General features: G+C 39.0%; 1 protein-coding gene across 2 annotated transcripts in view; it reads left to right on the plus strand.

Annotated features, from left to right (window-relative positions):
- fgd1 (FYVE, RhoGEF and PH domain containing 1) overlaps positions 1-20,370 on the plus strand; it is a 36,460-nt gene that overhangs the window by 3,033 nt on the left and 13,057 nt on the right. The window contains exons 2-4 of one of the 2 annotated variants that reach the window (XM_056729895.1): positions 17,759-17,965; positions 18,461-18,647; positions 19,168-19,843. In XM_056729895.1, coding sequence (XP_056585873.1) covers positions 17,759-17,965; positions 18,461-18,647; positions 19,168-19,843 — 1,070 coding nt within the window. The other variant, XM_056729896.1, reaches the window with a different exon arrangement.

Raw genomic sequence — 20,370 nt, forward strand, 5'->3', positions numbered from 1 at the left:
ATGAATAATAATTTTAAACTTTACATATACATGTAAAATATTACTGTTGTATGGCTTAAAGGTGAATATAAACTTCAATATTGTTCTTATTTGCATTTAGAAATTGAAAACTGGAGAAACAGATCAAAATAACAGAAAATATGCTATGTAGGTCTGAAAGAATACAGAGCATCTTTTCTGTTATTTTGATCTGTTTCTCCAGTTTTCAATTTCTGCAAATAAGAACCTGATTTTCATTTGACGTTTGGGAGAAATATTGCAAATGGTCATTTAACATAAAAAAAATATGAATATAACTAATCTTGAAATATTTATACCGCTTTACCAGGAGATATTAGAAATTAGGTTGAAATGCGTTTTTTTCTAGTTTGTACACAGTGCACGCTTGGATTCAAGATGATCTTGTTGTTGAAATAATAACAGAAACCATCATTTAAACCGAATTCTCTTGAGACTTGTTTTCCTTGTATGATGATGTTTTACTGGAAAATGTCGGAAATTGAGGGAAGAACGTGTTGCATAAACTTGGACCCGTCTATTTCTGAGAGGGTGTGTATCTCTTAAACAGCCTGCCAGCGATCAAACTCTCATGATCATCGTCGCATAATTTTTGGAAAGACAATCTTATCTCCTCCCTGACAGATATCACAAGCATCTATGAGTTTAGAAACTCTGTCGGCTCAGTCGATCTCCTGCTCATTCGGAGCTGATATTTGTACAGCGCGGCAGTTCTCATTGGTTCACAGCCAACTCGGTAGATGAGTAGGAAGTCTGTCTGGCTCCTCGGCTGGAGAGTTACACTTGTGTGAATGAGCCAAACTCCCTGTAAATCTCCAGAGCGCTGTTAAAGAAACAGTGCTCGACATGCATCCATATATAGGTTGGGAGTGAAGGAGACCATCTCCATGTTGGCTTTGTAACACATTTTGCTGAGCAGGGCCGGTATTCAAAACACACCCACACGTGTGACCTTCTCAGCCTTTTTTATAAATACAGAGGAGGGAGAGAAACGGAGCTACAGTACTTAGTTTACTTAAACATCTAGTAGTATGATTTACTTTGATGAGTTACAGAAGGCGTGACCCGTAGGACATTTGTAGTTCACACTATTACAGAAATTCATTCTACTGATTAGTGTTTGTCTTGTTTTACAAGAGTATTTAAGCAAGTGACAGATTGAAGTGTTTTTGGTCTTGATAAGCGCTTTGCCGGCGTCAGCCTCTGTAACAATGGAGACAGAAGCATGCCTTTAATTTAGCGGCCGTCCCCTTGAAGACCTTTATAAACACCCACATACTCATATAAAAGGCATCTGGTGGAGAGATCGGATTACTGTGAGGCGGTTGTTTCCGTTCTGGCACACATATGTGACTATATTTCTAATATTATGAATTAAATTATATGTTTGCGCATACATCTGCCTGTTAGATCTGTAGAGTAAGTACATCTATCAAAATGGGGTCACTTGGTGTTTACTAGCATCACTTTCACCATCTCTCATGTTCAGGGTTAACGATTTAAACAAGGCTTTGACACTAAAGGGATAATTCATCTTCAAAATAAAAAATTCTGTCATTGTATACTCACCCTGTTATCATTTTAAACCTGTGTGATTTTCTTCTGCAGAACACAAAAGAAGATATTTTGAAAAATGTTTGTAACCAAAATACCGTTCGTCCCTATTGACTTGTATTGTATGGACAGTAAACCGATGGAAGTCAATGGGGACCAACGGTTTTCTGTTACCAACATTCTTCAAAATATCTTCTTTTGTGCGCTCTGCAGAAGAAAGAAAGACGATATATTGTTTGCAATGACAAAAAGGCGTGTGAACTATTCCTTTTGACGATTTGGTTTGTCAGGGAGTGACAGGACTTATAATATAATATATATAATATTTTTCTGAACTTACAGTTGCGGGCCAAAAGTGATGTATGGGTGGACTATTATGTCCACCATTAATTCCCTAATGTTATAAAAAAAAAATCAGAAAACCAAAACAATTCCCTCTATGAATAGTATTCAATAGACTGGAACTACACAAGGAGTGAAAAGTGTGACAGAAAGTTTATCTGATTGCAGTTTTCTTTCAGCGTGTTGATTTATCAGCCCTGCGTAATATTCCGACTCGGTCTACATTGTATTTATTATCATAGGGTTATATGATTAGAAGCCTTCGGGGAAATAAACAGTGGCGTCAATGGGGCAACAGGGAGCTGAGTTTATGATGCTCAACTGTACTCTTTCTAACATTCCCATGAAAGTCATGTATCATTTTTGATTTATAATCGTTTCCAGGTTTTGTGCAGTGCAGGTTACGAAATAAACAGAAGGGAGTGTATGAAAGATAATACCATTATTTGGGTTGGTTGTTTGCTTTGCGATTCAGCCGTTTCAGGGTTAGGGGAACAACAGTTTCTTCAGAACTTTATGAAATGAATGAGCAAATCCAATAATGTTGGATTGAAACAGGGTCAAGATGTTAGGGTGGTTGCTAGGGTGTTGCTTGGTGATTGCAAAAAAAGACCTTTGATGACAGAATGTTCATTTCTGTATCTGAAGACCATTTACTGGCTCTCTTGTCATTTTAAACCTGTATGACTTTCTTCTTCAACAGGACACAAAAGTAGATATTTTGAAGAATGTTGACCGAAACCCGTTCACTTGCATTGGTTTTGTGTGTTTGGCTACCAACTTTCTTCAAAATATCTTCTTTTGTGTCCTGCAGAAGAAAGAAAGTCATACAGGTTTGAAATGACAATAGGGTGAATGATGAGTTTTTATTTTTGAATATACAATCACTTTAATGTATGTGAGGATTTGTTTGCGTTTTATCTTCCTCCAGCGAAAACTGCCACTCCTCTACCCAACAGGCCACTTGGTTTGAGGTGTGATTGATGTCCGTAGCTAAAATGGTGCAGGATGAGTTACGTTCCAAACTTTAATAATACTTGGGTGTAGTGATTTGAACACACCCTCAAACCCAATGAACGATAGCAATAGTGACACTTGCCCTAACAAACACCACCAACATATATCTATATATGATTCTTTTCCAGTCATACAGAACTTGGATGGCACGACATAAAACAATGAGAAAATATAGCTATCAAAGGGAACTGACATACAGTTTGGTCACATGAGTATAAATAGAAACCACTGAGGTTTGGCCGGAGCTCATAGTGGAGATCCAGAGGGACACGAGAATACAGAGCGAATGATGAGTCCTACACAAGAGTCAAGACTCACCAGTTTTTCTAAATTCCACACAAGCGTTTATGTCAACCCACAACACCATGAGAACCCAATTTTGCCCTTGAGCAGGACACTTGACCTTTGACCCTCAGTTCCTTACTAAACCAAATGGCTTCCACACATAGTTCCCCTTTGGTCACATTTTTAGATTTCCCCATCGATGCTGTTCTTTTGTTTCAGCATTCAAGGTTATGCTAGGAGTGTATAAATGTTTGGTTGGTAATGTGTGTGATAGCCTAAAGCGGACGTGATTCATCGTCGAGTGTTTCAACAGGTACTGTGAGAGAGTGTTAGCTTGCCGTGACAGCGTGACGGAGCGAGACGTCTTTGCTGTTCTCACCCTTCTGTTTCAAGTTCCTTTCTTCAGTAGCACCATGTTTCTGCTGCTTTTTTGAAGCTGTATAACCATTTCTCTTGGTTCTTTTTGGTATAAATATTATCAAATGTTCTCAATACAAGTGTCCGTAAGGTGGTTTAAAAAAACTGCGATACCTGTAAGAGAGACAAATCACACATGAGATCTTTTTTATAGTGTTTATTCCTCCTAGACATCAGTGAGATTAAATGGAGAGCAAATGGAGTGCCGAAGTCTCCTACGTCAGATATTTCTCCTGAGAGTCCTAAATCTCACAAATGTCTCCATTAGAGTTTAAGAGATCTCAAGGACGTCACAAACTGGGCTCAGATTTGTCAAGTCTGCAATCAAAAGTCAATATTATTTCCCATCAAATTTACACAAATCCAGATTATTTTACATCTACGACGATCTACATTAATTTTACACCTCCATACTCTTCATGTGTTTCAACAATTACACTCATTTATGTCTTTTTGTTTTATTTATATGAAATTTTAGAAGAAACATTTGAGACTACATTGATACTTAAAGACACAACTGCGAGTTCCATCAAATCTCCTTAAGAGAAAACTCTTGACTAATAACACTTCACTCTGGTTATGCATGTAAATATTTTAAGGAAGTCCGCGGGTGACTGCTAAAGACATGAGCTTTAATGCTATCTGCTACTGCAGCTGTGAGGAGAGGAGGAGGAGAAGAGCAAAACTAGAGGAGAGGAGGGGGTCGGGATCGAGGGGATAGAGAGGAAAATGAGGGGAAAGCAAAGAGAGTGTGTCACTGTGTCGGCGTGCGGGAATGCCGCGTTGACGTTTGAAACCACAGACAACGTGGCAGGAGAAAGGAGAGCGAGAGAGCAGCTCAGAGAAGCTCTTATCGCTCAAGAGGAGCCAGATAGAGCTTTAAACCACTCAGTCAAATCCCGCTCGCTTTAATCTGCTGCGCTAAACACAGGGGGAGGGTATGGTAAATACAGAGAGGGGACTCAAACTCACGAGTGTCGAGAACCTCTGTCTTGCTTTCTGTCTCGGCAGGAGGAAACGTGACGAAAGAAGGCTGGCGAGACAAATTTGACCTCCAACCCACTTTTTTCCAGCTGCAATGAAATGACGGATGCCTGAGCATGGATTTTCCTATACGTGTGGCATTTTAGACATTTTAGTTAGATTCCAAAGCTACGTGTCTTCGGATTTCTGTAAACGACGAAACCATATGATATGATGAGTTGTATCATAATGACTTCATTGACCCTGTCTGATGCAAGACTTTTATAGACATTGACCCTATATTTATGTCTATTAAAGGGATAAGTCACCCCAAAATGAAAATGATTTCATCAGTTACTCACCCTCGTGTCATAACAAATCTGTAGTCATGCGCGACGCAATATGTTTTGAACAACGTTGGTGGTAACCAAACACCATTGGCTGTGTGAGACATTTCTCACAATATCTTCTTTGTCTGTTCCACAGAAAAAATACACATATCAGGGGCAGACTGACCAGTAGGACATTCTGTTAAAGTCCAGAATGGCCGTCCCCAGGGGCGGACTGGCAGCTGATTATAAATGCCAATGAACGAAACCCAAAGGCACATTACCTGTTTGCACATTGAGGTTACGAACCAGATGAGGGAATAAATGATGACAGAAATGTGTTTTTTCGGGTGAAGTATTGCTTTAATACATGATCCTGGTATTATTAATTATTTATAATCTATTTTATGTAAAACACCTTGCTGTTTTGATTTACGTCAGCAAGCAATCTTAGTATTTAACCCCAAGTTCCCTAACAATTATTTTACATAACATGCGGATTAAAATTTAAATAGACGCAGGAAATATTTTACCATTATATATTGAGGAGACTGTCTGAATTCTGTTACTCAGTCATTTGTGAAAGTTGATCATCTCAAATCTGTGATATAAAAATTGACACTTTACAATAAGTTTGTATTTGTTAACATTGTTAAATGCATTACCTAATATTTTCCTCGCCTCAGTGTCTTGAAGACTTCCATTCCTAGAGTCATTTAAGACTCTGAAATGCCAAAGTCAAAGATCACTAAACCCACATTCCAGCCCGTCTGCGCTAAACAAAGCAGTCGCATTCCAAACAGAGCATCATCTATATATACAGTATATCAGAACTGAAATGGAAGAATGAACGCTGTAACCAAAGCAAGATGGATTCTCTTCCAGATGTAAGTGAAGCTTCTAGCAAGAAAAAATCAATGATATCATAAATCTTTCACCTTTTGTGCACCGTGAATGTCTTTCTTGAATATCTGCAAGCTGTTTCTTTCTCAGACTGAATCTTTGAGTAGGTCATTTTGGGAAGGTCTGTAGAGGTGCGGAGTGGTGACCGATTTTATTTGTGGAAGAAAATGGTAAAACCTATTTCAAATGCAGAGTCTTTTAGTTGATAAGGAATCTTACATTTACATTTGCTCAGTAAGCTGATGCTTTTATCCAAAGAGACTTACAAATGTGATAAACAATGGAAGCAATTGGAGAACCATACAAAATAACGCTGATTGTTTCAATCAAAATGTGTTATTGAAGGGACAGTTCACCCAAAAATGTGAATTCTTTCATTATTTACGCTTCACTATTGTCATTCCAAACCTGTTTGTCTATAGAAAGAGTCATGAACAGGTTTGGAATGACATGCGGTTGCATAAATGATGACAGAATTTGTATTTTTGGGTCTAATTTTACTTTGTGTATTAGTTAACATTATTTCAAATGTAGTGTCCTTTGTTTATATATCTTTAAGCCTGGTTTACTCTTATTTGTTCATAGTCCCAAAAATATTTTCTTGGTGGGGTTGCTCAAAACTTAGTTTTTTATTCTAAAGTCATGTGAAGGTCATAAGAGGCTTGTTTTTAAAAGGACCGGATATTATTTATCATGTTTTTTTGAGTATTCTCACAAGTCAGCTGACAACCAGCCCCCTCTAGCTGAGAGTGTTGTTAGACATCTGGTGAAGGGGGCGTAACAAATGGAGCCCTCTGGGATTGAGTTCAACATATCAGCAAGCAAACAGCTGAGACTCTCAAGGCCTCGACCGGCCCCGCACCACTCACACCATCTCCATTACAAACACTACACAACAGCCGGCCTTAATCCACTGGTGTACTCAACACCTCCTGTACATCAGCGGAGGACAAACTCTGTCATGCTTCCTGCTACTCCATTCGTTTTTAGACATAAATCCATTGTGCAGAGATGTGTTAGGAATTAAATACTAACATGCCGTTTAAAGTCAGTATTAACCTTTTCATGCATGAATTATGACAGCCTCACTCAATGTGTTTCACTCAGTTTACTTTTTACCACACGTTCAAAAAATGTATTTAGGATTCTAACTTAGATGTGAAAATCCATAACACGAAATATAATTTTAGTTTGTTATCTTTATTTAATATTGTCTTGTTATAAAGCATTGATTTATAAAAATCCAGGTTGATCGTCTGAACAAAATGACATGCTTTACTGAAGCTGTGTTTGTCATTGTTTTACATTTTACCAGTTAGTTTTACATGTTACAGTGTATTCTGTAGTAGTGTGTTTTTTCAAAATTTTTATGTTTTCTATAAACTCATATATTTTTTTATTTCTATACTATTTCCTCATTCTCTCTATACAGTCTGTCCTATTATCTATTTACTGTAAGCTGTTTTACAACAATGCAAAATTATACAAAACGCTATATGAATAAAATAGAATTGACCCTATTTTTTTGGCTGACATCAGCAGTATCTCTTATTTTTCATCCTTTCCCTTCCAACCTCTTGGCATCTTTCTGATAAGTAACAGCCATTTGTCATGATCCGATACAGGAGGATAAGTCATTTTTCCTTCATTGAATATTCTGTTTTGCTCAGCAGTATGTCAGACTGTATTGTGGGAGACTGTATATTATGTATAGTACCCTGAAGCTGCGTCTTAAATTGCATAATGTTGACAGTACGACTGAGTTTGAATAAGTCCCTACCTATCGACTGTTAAAACGGTATGTTCTATATAGTGTGAGAAGCATGAATACATTTCGGCCATACTGCATCCGCCATGTTTTCTGGTCATGTGACCTGTATGCGCTCAGAAATACAACCTGTATGTAGGTGCTGATGAACACAAAATTTAGTCAAGGAAACAGTTTTTTCACAGCAACGGCGGTTCATGGAGGCTCTCAATAGTTCCCGAAGTTACTAGTAATGCATGAAGCTGCGACTAAACAGACCAACTGAGGTGAACTTCTAACCAATTTAAAGACGAAAGCCTTTTAATGAAAAATAATAAAGGAATAAAGCATTTAAAGAGAAAACGTAACTCTCTGGAAATATCTGAAGGCTCCATGAATCATGTGACTCTCCAGCGTTTTGGACTTCCGTTAGCAGAACTCTCTCTCCCAATGGCTCTGGTTATTAACAGATAACAACCTCTCAAAACTAATAACACACGGAAGCCCGGAAGCTGGAAATCATTTTGACTGTTTTTTGGACAAATTAAATGTACATTTATCTTTTAATAACACATATGACATTATATTTACAAATTATTATACCAAATTGCCTGTCCATGACATCTGAATGTCGTTTCTTGCCTTGCCGGAAGTAAACAGCTTTTCCTAACAGAAGGTCTGCATTCATCCTTACAGAAGGTCTGTATTCAGTAAAAATGATCTAATATAATATAAGTCCATTTTTTTCTCATGTGGCAAGTAGCCGTGTTATAAGCAGGATAATGTACAAGCAGCTGGGCTGTTATCGTGAAATAAGCCCCTTCAGTGTGATACTCTGAGATAACAACCGGCTGCCTGTACATTATCACTTACTATAGTAAACCATAGTTAGTTTTCACAAGGTCTGTGTACTTGTGTTGAAGTCCTTTTCCAGACATAAGTATACCAGCAACATGGAAATTAAATTCAGTGCCAGGAGTCCTATCTTTTAATCATATTAAACTAAACCGTTATAAATTTGTGCCTTTTACCGTAGCACTTGAAATTCATTTTGCACAAGCCTTGTGTCTAGTTTGTGTTGTTAATTATTCTCAAGTAATATGTGTATTTGTCAAGGGGATGATAAAAGTGAGATGAATGCAGCGAGCGAAGGTCAACATCATTAACTCTTAGTTCACCCCTCCTGTTGCAAACAAAAGACAAGTGAACTTTACTACAGCTCTGTTATATTCATCCAAAGAGGCTGTTGTTTGGATTGCATGGCCTTGAGGTAAACACGAGGATGTTTTCAGCTGTGAAGGTCATTTTAATAATTGAATACTGGAAATGTGCACATTTTCATTGTTATTTGCTGTTCACGTCCATTTATTGCAGGGGATTAGAGTTTACAATGCAGAAATAATGCAAGTATGAATTCTATAAAATCTTGTAAATGAATCATGTTTTTGTGATTTTATGAATGTAAATGCTGTTCGCTGCCTGTGTCGGGCACAAGAAGAACACGTGCATGCGTGACTCGATGGCCTCTGGCATTAGAAGCGCAGTCAGTGCGCATGCGCGCAGGATAGAAGTCACAACACTAGGCCGGGTGACAGTAGGCAGATGGTCTTCTCTCTAGGGAAATCAGGGGGGTAAATCTCTCCATTTAAAGCCTACAACCTGCGCCAGGGCCTGAGAGAGAGAAGCAATAGTGACCCAGCAGGGGTGAGAGAAATTAAAGAGAGAGAGAGAGACACTGCCCTCGTGTCATGTAAACTCGAAGACATACAATAGTGTAATGAAGTCCCTCCTTGAGGCATGCTGCGTGTAAATTGTGTGACTTCAGACATCAGCCGTGCAGTCTCCTTGTATCAAATCACCATAGCAACGAAATCATAACCAGAAACTGGAATTAGGTTGCTACATCACATTAAATTGATATTCGTCAGCTATAAATATATACGGGTGATAAAAATGTGTGGACCTTCCTTCAAAACATAAATGCTTTGGAAGAATCATTAATCCTCTATAATTGTCTTTTTATAGCTTTTAGTTTTTACTCTTTAGTTGTTGTTATATGTTGTGTATTTTAATGTGCGTACAAAAAGTTGAAATAACCAAGATAAAAAATCCTTGTGCGGGCAAGCAAGCACACTTGGCGATAAAGCTCTTTTTGATTCCGCAATTTAAATGCTAATGGTAGATTTGCTAACTCTAAATTTTATGGACATTTGACGGGTGTTAATTCTTGAGCTTGGTTGTGACAGACTTTTATGTTCTGTGTTAAAATTCATTGTTGTGTTCTCAGTGTCTACTTTGTCCTAAACTCGCCATTAATCTGGCTTGATATCCATCTGGATGGATGGTTTTTCTGTGATTATTGTCAGTCACACTAGAAGTGTTAACCTCACTGGATATCCTCATTTCAACATTTCACAAACTCTTGGTCTCCCCATAGTTTATTCAAGTTTTCTGTTTTTTTACATTTATATAGACCATAGTTAGGTTTCTCTGGCTAGTGGATGTGCTTGATAAAGTAATAAAACAGAAAGTGACGCACATCTATCAACAAGATGATTCTTTTACCTAAAAGATTGGATTTATATTTGGCCTAGTCTGTTTAGCTTCTGTTAAGCCTAAACTCTACAATTTGACTCATTTTTCTGTAGTTGAAGTCGGCACATGATGATGACAAACAGGGTCATGTGTGTGATGAATTTGTGTGAGCTTTCTGATGTCTGAGATGCCTATTTTTACTTAAAACCTAATTATACAGCACCACGCCTGTGGTTTATATGAGAAGGTCATGAGTCGCAGGCCCTAGATCTGTCATACTCATTTTAATACTCTGATTTCATGTACATCAGCTCAGTTTTATCCTCGTAATAGAGGAAAATGTATGTACACTTCGTATCAGCGTTATTTTGGAGCAAAGCGAGAAAAGTATACATGGTTTTGCATATTTTCTTTGTTTTTAAATTATGATGATATCGTTTTGTAGGATATCACATTGTATTTAATTTCAATGAAAAAAATGTCATTGCAATATATCATGTAGTAGGAGTCTATTGGACATGGTACCATGATAGTTGCCTGATTTTTATATGCACCATGCAGTGTATTTTTGTGTGAAGCGAATATAGTAAATTGTGAAGGTAGATCTGCAGGGAGAAAATGCCAAGGTCATGGGTTCGACTCCCTGGGAGCGCATATACAGAATAAATCTGCGGCTTGAATACGCAACTCGCTTTGCATAAAAGCATTTGGCAAATGCATGCATTTAAGTGAAAATGTCGAAACGAATCATAATACCAGAAACATTTGCGCTTTGCAGGATAATATTAGCTGTATCACAACACGCACCCACAGTCCAAACTAAACCCTCTAAACTGTTGTCAAGGAAACAGAGATGAGAATGGTGGAGAGGAGGGGGCTGGGGGAAGGACCAGGGTCCTGCTGCTGTCTGTGCTATCAGAGCTGTCAGAGAGGGGTGGGGGGGCGCCCGGGTGGATTTTATTTCTAACCATTATATCCGCATTTTCGGTGTCATCATGGCCCAACGCCGCAAAACCTGCAAAATATTCGCTCTGGTTTAGTTTGCGCACGAGGAGTGGGATTTTTGCATTAAAGCGCGTTGGTTTTGAGATGCGCTTTTGCGCGTGGAGAGCGCGGATACTCCTCGCGTCTTAGGTCATTTGCCGGTGGTGGAACAACCGGAATCGCGTTTGATTTCGCTGTAATCGTGTCATCTCGATATTTATTTCGTCCTTGGAGCGTTTGGGGGTGATTGTGTCTCCCGTTCTGTATTTTCATGACCGGTTTTGTATTTTGCTGCGCGATGTATATGGATAAAACCAGTGTGCTGCGGGGTAAGATACTCTCATTTAACCGCTTTCCCATATTATGTTTTGTCATGTAAAAGTGTAATTTATCCGATGTTAAAGCGGATTCTGCAGTGTGGGGATCTCTAGTGTGTATTTTGCTCATTGAATGCTGTGCAGCATGAAACACCGTCTTGCCCATGCATGTTCAATAGTTCAGTGTGTCAGGATGTGAAGGGGGTGCATACACCAGCTGGCATCCTTTTACTGATAATTTGATTCAACATGAGATTATTTTAACCGTGCTTTCTTCAATCATGCGTAAAGGGTTACATTGATGCCTTGTATAGGCATATACTTACATTTTTATGTTTTTAAGGTACATCCAATAGCCTAAAAATTTAGGACATGCTCCTGTAACATACATCTTGTGTCATGCACATGATAAATCACGTCCACATGCACATTTTTAACAGGCCGGGGTATGTGCATTTGTGCTTCACCTACATTTTGCAAACTGGTGCATCCTGCTGCACAGGGATGCAGGGAGACATGCACTGCAGCTGGCGTATGTGTGTGTGCAGTGAATCTACAGGAGGCTAATCTTTCTTTTTATTTTAAAGGGATCGTTCTCCCAAAAATGTAAATTCTGTCTATGTATTTATCTTCATGTCATTTATAACCAGTGCAACACAATAGATGTTTTGAGAAATGACCGTTTTTTGCTTCCATAAAATGGAAGTCAATGGGGTCCGATGTTGTTTGGTTACCAACGTTCTGCAAAATATCTTCTGCTGTGTTCTGCTGAAGAAAGAAAGTCTAATTCAATTCAAGTTAATTTATATAGCACTTTTCACAATGTGTATTGTTTCAAAGCAGCTTTACAGGGGCAAACAGGAAAAACAGAAAAGTTAAAACACAGCACAGTGCATTGTATTTAAACAACGAGTAAGATCATTCTAATAAATAATATCTAATTTCTAAATAAATAAATGAATGCAGTCTCCCGGTGAGCAGGCCAACACTGCCCTGCTGTGACGAGGACCTAAACTCCAATGATTGATTAATGGAGAAAAAAACCTCGGGAGAAACCAGACTCAACCGGGAGGGCCAGATCCCCTCTGACGTGTCATAGCTGCACTCAAACTGCTGACATGTGATTTAAGTTTAGCATTTAATACCAAATATTGTAACTTCAGCATTAATAAGACAAATAGTCCGTCTTTGCTCTTGGTTGGGGATGTAGTGGTCTGAGCTGGGATGGTCCGATGGTCATATTTCTCTTTTCTCTCTCTAAGAGGTTTAGAATGATATGAAGGAGTGTAAATAATACTGTTATTTTTGAGGGTGAACTTTTATCCCTGTAATGCAATGTGTTTATTTGCTTATCTGGAGCTTGGGAAAAACTGACAGATGTGTGCAGTGGTTTAGTGGTTTTAGGCCAGGCCCTACCCCATTAATGCAGACTATAGAAGCTCAGATGTCTCCACTGCTATAGTCTACATTATTGACAATCCTCAGTAGGTTACCTGCTGTATGTTAGAATCTCTTGATGTTACTGCATTCACGTCGCAGCATCTGAATTGCTGTAATGTATCTCTGCGGAAATTTGGAAAGCTCGGGTCCTGTTATAGGGACTAGTCTTTTCACTTCACTATACATTGTTCTGCAGTGTCATTCCGCCTGAAAGCGTATCTGAGACTGCACTCGTGTGGTGACAGTGTGTTGAATGTCTTGTCAGTGCGGGGATATAAATAGTCGTACTGTTTTCAACACATGGCTATGCTTGCAGCGGGAGAGATATTATCAAAGAGCAAACCTTTGTTTTGGAGTGTTTTTCCATGGCCACGTGTTTGCTGTTCCTCTTTATGTTTCCAGTATGTCGGGATGAGTAAAGCGGTCTGGCTTTTTTTGAGTGCTCATTCTATATCAGTCAGTTCATGAAATATTCATAGTCGAAGCAGATAGATGAATCAGCAAAGCTTACCAAATGGCATATTGATTTTGTGGACTGACAGGGCACTGGGATACTGACTGGGGGTGTTATTGTGACCTGAAGATGCTCCAATCTATAGACATCATCCAACAGACTATCTCGCCTCTAACTGCATGCTTGGAAAAACAAAACGTGCATCTCCGCACTTTTTTAAAAATAATAATGCCGAACAGAGAGAAAAGTTGAGTATAATTCATTCACACGTGTCATTTCCTTCAATCAAATCTAAAAATCTAAACTGGGTGCTTTGTGTGAGATGCGATATTTATATGACTCTTATTTGTTTCCCATGATCTTTAATCGGATCCTTTGGAGTAGATTTGATTTAAAGGAGTAGTTCACTTTCAAAATAAATTTTCATGCTCATTTACTCACCCCCATGTCATCCAAGATGTTTATGTATTTGTTTCTTTAGTCGAAATGAAATGATGGTTTTCGATGAAACATTCCAGGATTTTTCTCATATGATGGATTTCAATGGACTCCAAACGGTTGAAGCTCAAAATGACAGTTTCATTGCAACTTCAAAGGGCTTTAAACCATATCAGACGATGAATAAGGGTCTTATGTAGCGAAACTATTAATCATTTAAAAAAAAAAATCGATATGCTTTATAATCCCTAATGCTCGCCTTTCTCTGTTCTGCAATTCGCGTTCATGACTTCACGTTATACGTTATTACGTTGAAAACTTGCACGTTCAATTTGTAAACACTGACTCGGTACTTCAGCCTACGTGTAGCGTGCCATCTTCAAAATAATAACGTATTACGTGAAGATCGTGAACGCGCATTGCAGAACAGAGCAAGTCAAGCGTTTTTTTTACATAAACATCTTGGTTGACATGTGAGTGAGTAAATTATCACGAACATTTATTTTGAAAGTGAACTACTCCTTTAATAGCTTCACCGAGCAGCCAATTTGTAACGGAGCAGAAATCCACATGATTCCTGGTTTAAATTCTGATCGTATACCTTTATATCTCCAGTGTGTAAAGCTCAACAAGCACATCAGCATTCAGATAAAGGTGTTTTCATGCCATTGTGTGGATATCAGTCTGAATTGTGAAGATGTAAGAGATATCTTGAAGGATCAGACCCGAGGGTGGAGATTTTTGAAGATGTCGTCAAATCCCGGCCGAGCAATACCTCCATCAGTCTCCACTGTACCACGGCTCAGTTTTATGAGCCCCTCGGCGCCGCATAGGGAAAAAATTTGAAGCATGAAGTGACTGTCCTGTATAGTTATTTCTTTACAATGCAGGTGCAAGTATATACTGCATTCTTCAGAGTCAGCATTTGACCTTGAAGAATAATCCCTTGGATTTAAATAGAAAAATCTGTCATTTCTTCACCCTCATGTCGTTTAAAACCTTCCTTCTGTAGAATACAAAAGAAGATATTTTGAGAAATGACTCGGTGGTAATGTGTCCATACAAAGCAAGTCAATGGGGGTCAATGTTGTTTACTGACATTCTTCAAAATATCTTCTTTTGTGTTCCGCAAAAAAAAGAAAGAATTCATGATGAAATTATTTTCTTTTTTGGGTGTTCTGTCCCTTTAAATCAGGTCTTGGCTATAGTATGGTTTTGTGTCGGTCAAATTGCTCTGCCGTCCTAATTGCTCATTAACATTTTCTATAGATTTTCTTTTTAGACATTTTTGATTGGAAATCTTTAGTTTTCCAAACCCACAGGTCTTGTTATTGAAATGCAAGCTACAACAGTCAATAGTAAATCTGGGACTGGATGTCTTTAAGGTTCTTTTTTGTCAGGGATGCTGGCGAGGCAGCTTTGAATCATGGGTAATTCAGAATAGGCTTACAGACCTCTGTGTGACTAAAGACTTCTTTAAAGAAATAGTGCATCCAAAAATGACACGCAGTTAGTGTGAAGTATTCCTTTAATAAACTGCAACCGAAGCAGTTGAAGGATTAGTCTTGTGAATAGAAGCGCAGTACAGCGTGTTTTATTCCAGCGGTATGTCAGTCTCTACTTTATCTTTATGAAGGTAACCCCCTCCCCGTCTGCCCTGTATGTCTTCAGGAGAAATGGGGCATGAACATTTCAGTCAGTTCAGTCTGTATGATGTCTGTAACAGATTATTTTTCGTGACCTTCTAACTATTGTGTGCATACATGTCTAGTATTCATTAGATGCATGCTTGTTGTTTTGGGGCGAGAAAATAATAGAGGAGGATTTTTCCTGTCAAGGCCGCGCTGCCTCAGTCGACTTTGGGTTTTGTGTCTGTAAAAAAAGATTTTTTTTTCTCTGTCTGCTATTTGCCGGCTATGGGAAAAAAGTCTGTCTTGAAGACCATGTGAAAGATTTCCTAGAAATGTGAGATTGCGGAAGATAAATTCTTGTAAAGTTCCAGCTCATAGCTCAAGATTTGATGGAGTTATCCGTTGTGTTTTATTTAAGAATCAACTTAGTATCAGATGTTTAGCATCAAAAGGAGAACAAAATACATTTTTGAAATCCATAAGGAGGTGGACTGTAGATTATAGAGGTAAAATAATGGATTTGGGTAAATTTGATGAGAAATGTTTGAGTCCAGATCTATAATAGTATCGACTTTTGATTGCAAATCTGAGTTGAGATTGAGACATGGTGGCGATCTCTTTTGAAATATCTTAATCAAAAGTTTCCATTTGCTGTCCATTTAATCGTACAGACGTCTAGGAGAAATAATTAAGATATTAAAAATAACTCATCTGGGATTTTATGCTTGTAGGGATTACATGTGCATGTTTTTTTTATTCATATATTTAACTCCACATCCCTCCAGCACATTTGCCTTTTTCCGTGCCGAGCACATGGGGAAAACGGCGAACGTTGCAAATCCCAATCTGCGGTCAGGATAACTTTGGTTTCTTCCTCGCTAGCTTTTCTTCACCTTTAAGTAATTTCGGAGGAGCATGTGGAAGTCATTTCAGGCCCCTGCTTGCACAAGTTGGTATGAGAGTCAACATACGGAACCAATTAGCTCTTTGTATGGGACAGCGGGGCTTTTTTTAAATGGCAACATCCTCTAGATGACTCGTCTGACCTGTCCGTGCCACTTCCGACAAAAGTTCCAGCACTGTTTATTTTCATACCACAGCCCTCTATATTTAAATCACATACATGGGCCTCTTTCTCCATATTTTACATCTTTTTTTTAGTTGAGCTTTTTTTTTGTCAGATCTGTGGCGTGACGTCGCCCCGTAATGGATTGATGGAGCAGTAGACACTGGCACTTTAACACACTGACCTACTTAACACACAAGAGCTCGACCGCCTCCCACGTTTACACAAAAGTCTTTTATAGTTGGATGTCATGTTCAGATTGTCAGCTAGACTAAATGTGTAATTTAAACCTGAGATTAACATAACGCTCTGATGACTGACTGTACATGCACAGTTAATGACCCGGCGGTGATTTATGTGAATACTTGTTGTACGTTTACGGTTTCTGGGCTCATAGATGCTTCACTCGACCGAGATGTAATCCATTACGCCCAGGCGGCTGCATTACATTAGGCTGAATTGAATTTGACTGTCTCGTTTCTTCTCTCTTGTTGATTTTGAAATAGATTGCTGCCTGACATGATCATGATAACACTTTTTTGCATAATTGTAACAAAGGATCCAACATGAAAAGGGGCTGTACTGCAATATCATAGAACCATTCACTCAAAGGTCTTTATAAGAACCATTTCTTTCTTTCTTTTTATAATATAAGTTCTTTTTCTACTTCAAATAACATTCTGTGAAACAGGAAGCTTCTTCGGATATTTAAGGTTCTTTATGGAATCATCCAGCCTCAATGGTTCTTCTATGGGATCACGAAGCACCTTTTTCTAGCCATAAATTATACTCGCCAGCCGTTTTCAAAAAACTTTAAATACAAAAAACATTTTTGCTCATGAGGATGCTGTACAGATGTACATTTATTGATTGATTTATTTGTCTTTATTTCATGACACGCATAACCGCCATTGTTGTTGTTTTTTTTACAATTTCTTTAATACATTATTTTTCAGTTCCTAATCAAGTTACTGGCCAACTTGTGAGAAACAATCATTTTATTTATTCGCCAGAGTTATTCGTTCGACTGCATTTGGCGCTTTGCGCATTATTTTGGACTGGCTACGAAAGAGAGAGTGATATAGTGACTGAATCTGAAACCGAATTGAAAAGGCAAAAACACAGATTCACATTTTGACTCATTTTGATAACAACAAGCTCAAGTGAAACCATTGCCAAAATCTTAAATTTGAATTGACAAATGCTTACTTGATCAAATACCTCGAACCATGCTAGCAACATAAGGCATCGGTTTGTCCCATTTTCTATATTTCAATTCTCTAAATGAAAGCAAGCCTGCACTCCCTCTTTCTGTCAGGCTCTTCCGTATCCAGTCCACAGCTCCTAACCAAGAGTCTGTCCCTTGAGCCAGGCCCCTGCCTCGGAGCCCATGAGACCCCGTTCTGTTCTGACCCGGGACCCCTGGAATCACAGCACTGCAATGGCACAAGTGAAAATGGGCCGCAGGATGTCCCTCCGCTACCACCTAAAACACGGCCACCTTTACCTGGGCCAAAGCCTCAAGGTAATGTTGCTTTTATGGATATGGGCTTGAATAGAATAGAGTACCTTTGTTTATTATTTTTGTTTATTTATTATTTAGCATTCTTCAGTATTAGCACACATAGATTAAACCAAACACCACATGGACATGTAATCAATATGTAAAGTAAGGCATACAAATATATTTAAAAATCATATATATATATAAATTATGTATTATATTACAACCTTCATTAATGAGTTCTTGTTTTTGTCACTAGCTTTTCATTTTTGGCTAAACAATTATTTTATTATCATCATTTTTTAATACCAAGACTATCTAAGGTCCTTTATTGTGTACTGTGGGATTCTAAATGATAGAAAATGATCTATAATATATGTAAGTAGAATAATCGAATAAAAATTGTTATTCTTCCCGGCTGAACCAATGTAACCTCTCTGTCTCTCTGTGGTGCCGTCATGTGATCATCCATCACTCTCACTGTATTGATTTCCGTATTGATTCTGTCTCACTCAGTGCCCCCGAAACCACCTCATCTACAGCAGCAGAGCGCTCGACGGCCACGCCCCCCTGACAAGCCCCTCCCGCCACCACCCTCCCGTCCGCTACCCGCCGACCCCCGCCAATCACGCACCACCTTACCCAGAGCAGAGGGAAGCTCCTCCCCCACTTGTGTTCTCTCGCTTATCGAGAAGTTTGAGAGGTGAGATGAGCAGACGAACGTTTGTCACTGGAATCGCTTTTTTAGATTACGGTACTTGTGTTGCTATTCTTTTATTTATCTACGATCAGATCTGGTTTGGTCTTCTTAGGCGGTGAGGTCTCTGTTTGTATTTTGATCGGGACAATATTACTCAGTATTTTTTTCTTGTTTTGTAAAAGTGACTAAATGTCATTAAAGAAAAGAAATTTACTTTAGAGTTATCTAAGTCTGTCATTTTTAGAGCTACAAAACAATGGGGTTAAAAACTATTTGCAAGAAAATACTACTAATTTTTATCAAATTAAATAACATTTTCATTTACAAGACCAAGTAAATTTATTTTATTTTATTGTAGAGATTTCTAGATATTTTTCCTGTAAAATGAGAGAAATACTAATATTAATAATGTTTTAAATATGTCCATACATATATATATATAATATATATAATATCTATAGTTATGTATGAAGAATTGTCATGATAGTTTAAATTAAAGATGGATTTTTGCTTTCATTTTCAGGGAGCAAATCATAGTGGTACCAGACATCACAGGGGGAGTGATGTGTACCCCACGGGTCCCTGACCCCCAGGATGCTGCTCGGGCATTTAGCCCCTCGCCCTCAGAGATAATCCTGCCCTGCACGTCCCTTGATGCTCCGCTGGAAGCACCTCTAGCTGAGGCAGAGACCGAAAAAGAAGAAGAAGAGGTGGACGAAACCGAGGAGGACGACAGCGAGCTCGGAGCGTCCTGCTCTGAAAAGCGTCTCTCGATGGAATCGGGCTACGGTGCCTCCGATAAACTGCTGGACAACATGGAAATGAGAGACCTGACCGCCAACCAATCAGAAATCCCCTCTGAGCTTCTGTCCCTCCCACCGTCCCAGATGGATGGGAAGCTGGCCAATAGGGATAGCGGTATCGACAGCATCAGTTCACCCTCGCACAGTGAGGAGTTATGTTTCGTTGGGGATGAGGACCGGATCGGTCACGAGAGAGAGATCTGCCCGTGCAGCCCGGGGCCCAGACTCTCCTGCGGCTACACGGAGGGATCCGGAGGTGAGGGAGCCGGAGGTGTGGACGGGGGCAGAGACTCGGAGGGAGACAGTGATTTGGAAGAGGGGAGCGGAGATGAAAGTGAGATGAACCCCTTGGCCCTACAGCCAGTTCTTAAAGCGGAAAGACAAGACTCGACAGAGGTGAGCTTGCGTCTGATGTTAAAGTCCCCTTGAACCGGAAGTAGCAATCGTTTTTGCTTCGGTATTTTGACGCATTTCCAAGTGAAATGGAACTTCTAGTGATACAAATAGTGGGTGTGGCTTTTGTCTTTCTCTGCGATTTGATTGGATGTATACAGCTGTTGCATTTTGAAATCGAACTGGCAGCAGACAGTTGAAGGGGAGGAGTTAACGGATGCCCCGCCCACGCCGTGAACATGCGTCATTTAAGATGGATAGTCATTAAAGGAAGGAAGTGCAGACTTCAACTGAAGATATAAGGGCACACGAATTTTAAAAAGTGAATGACCTATATTGATAAACTAGTTTTGAAAACCAACACTTGGTGAAAATGTACATATTTCAGTTTTTGAAACCATTTGAAAGCTCAGTTTTTATTTTGCTCATACCTTGTATCAAACAAAGTCATATATCTATCTAAAGTCGGCTGAGCGGTATGATTTTCAGGAACGGAATTTGGAGAAAACGGGTTTAAAGTTAGTTGATGA

Source organism: Triplophysa dalaica, chromosome 18 (genome assembly GCF_015846415.1).
Source record: "Triplophysa dalaica isolate WHDGS20190420 chromosome 18, ASM1584641v1, whole genome shotgun sequence".
NCBI lineage: Eukaryota > Metazoa > Chordata > Actinopteri > Cypriniformes > Nemacheilidae > Triplophysa > Triplophysa dalaica.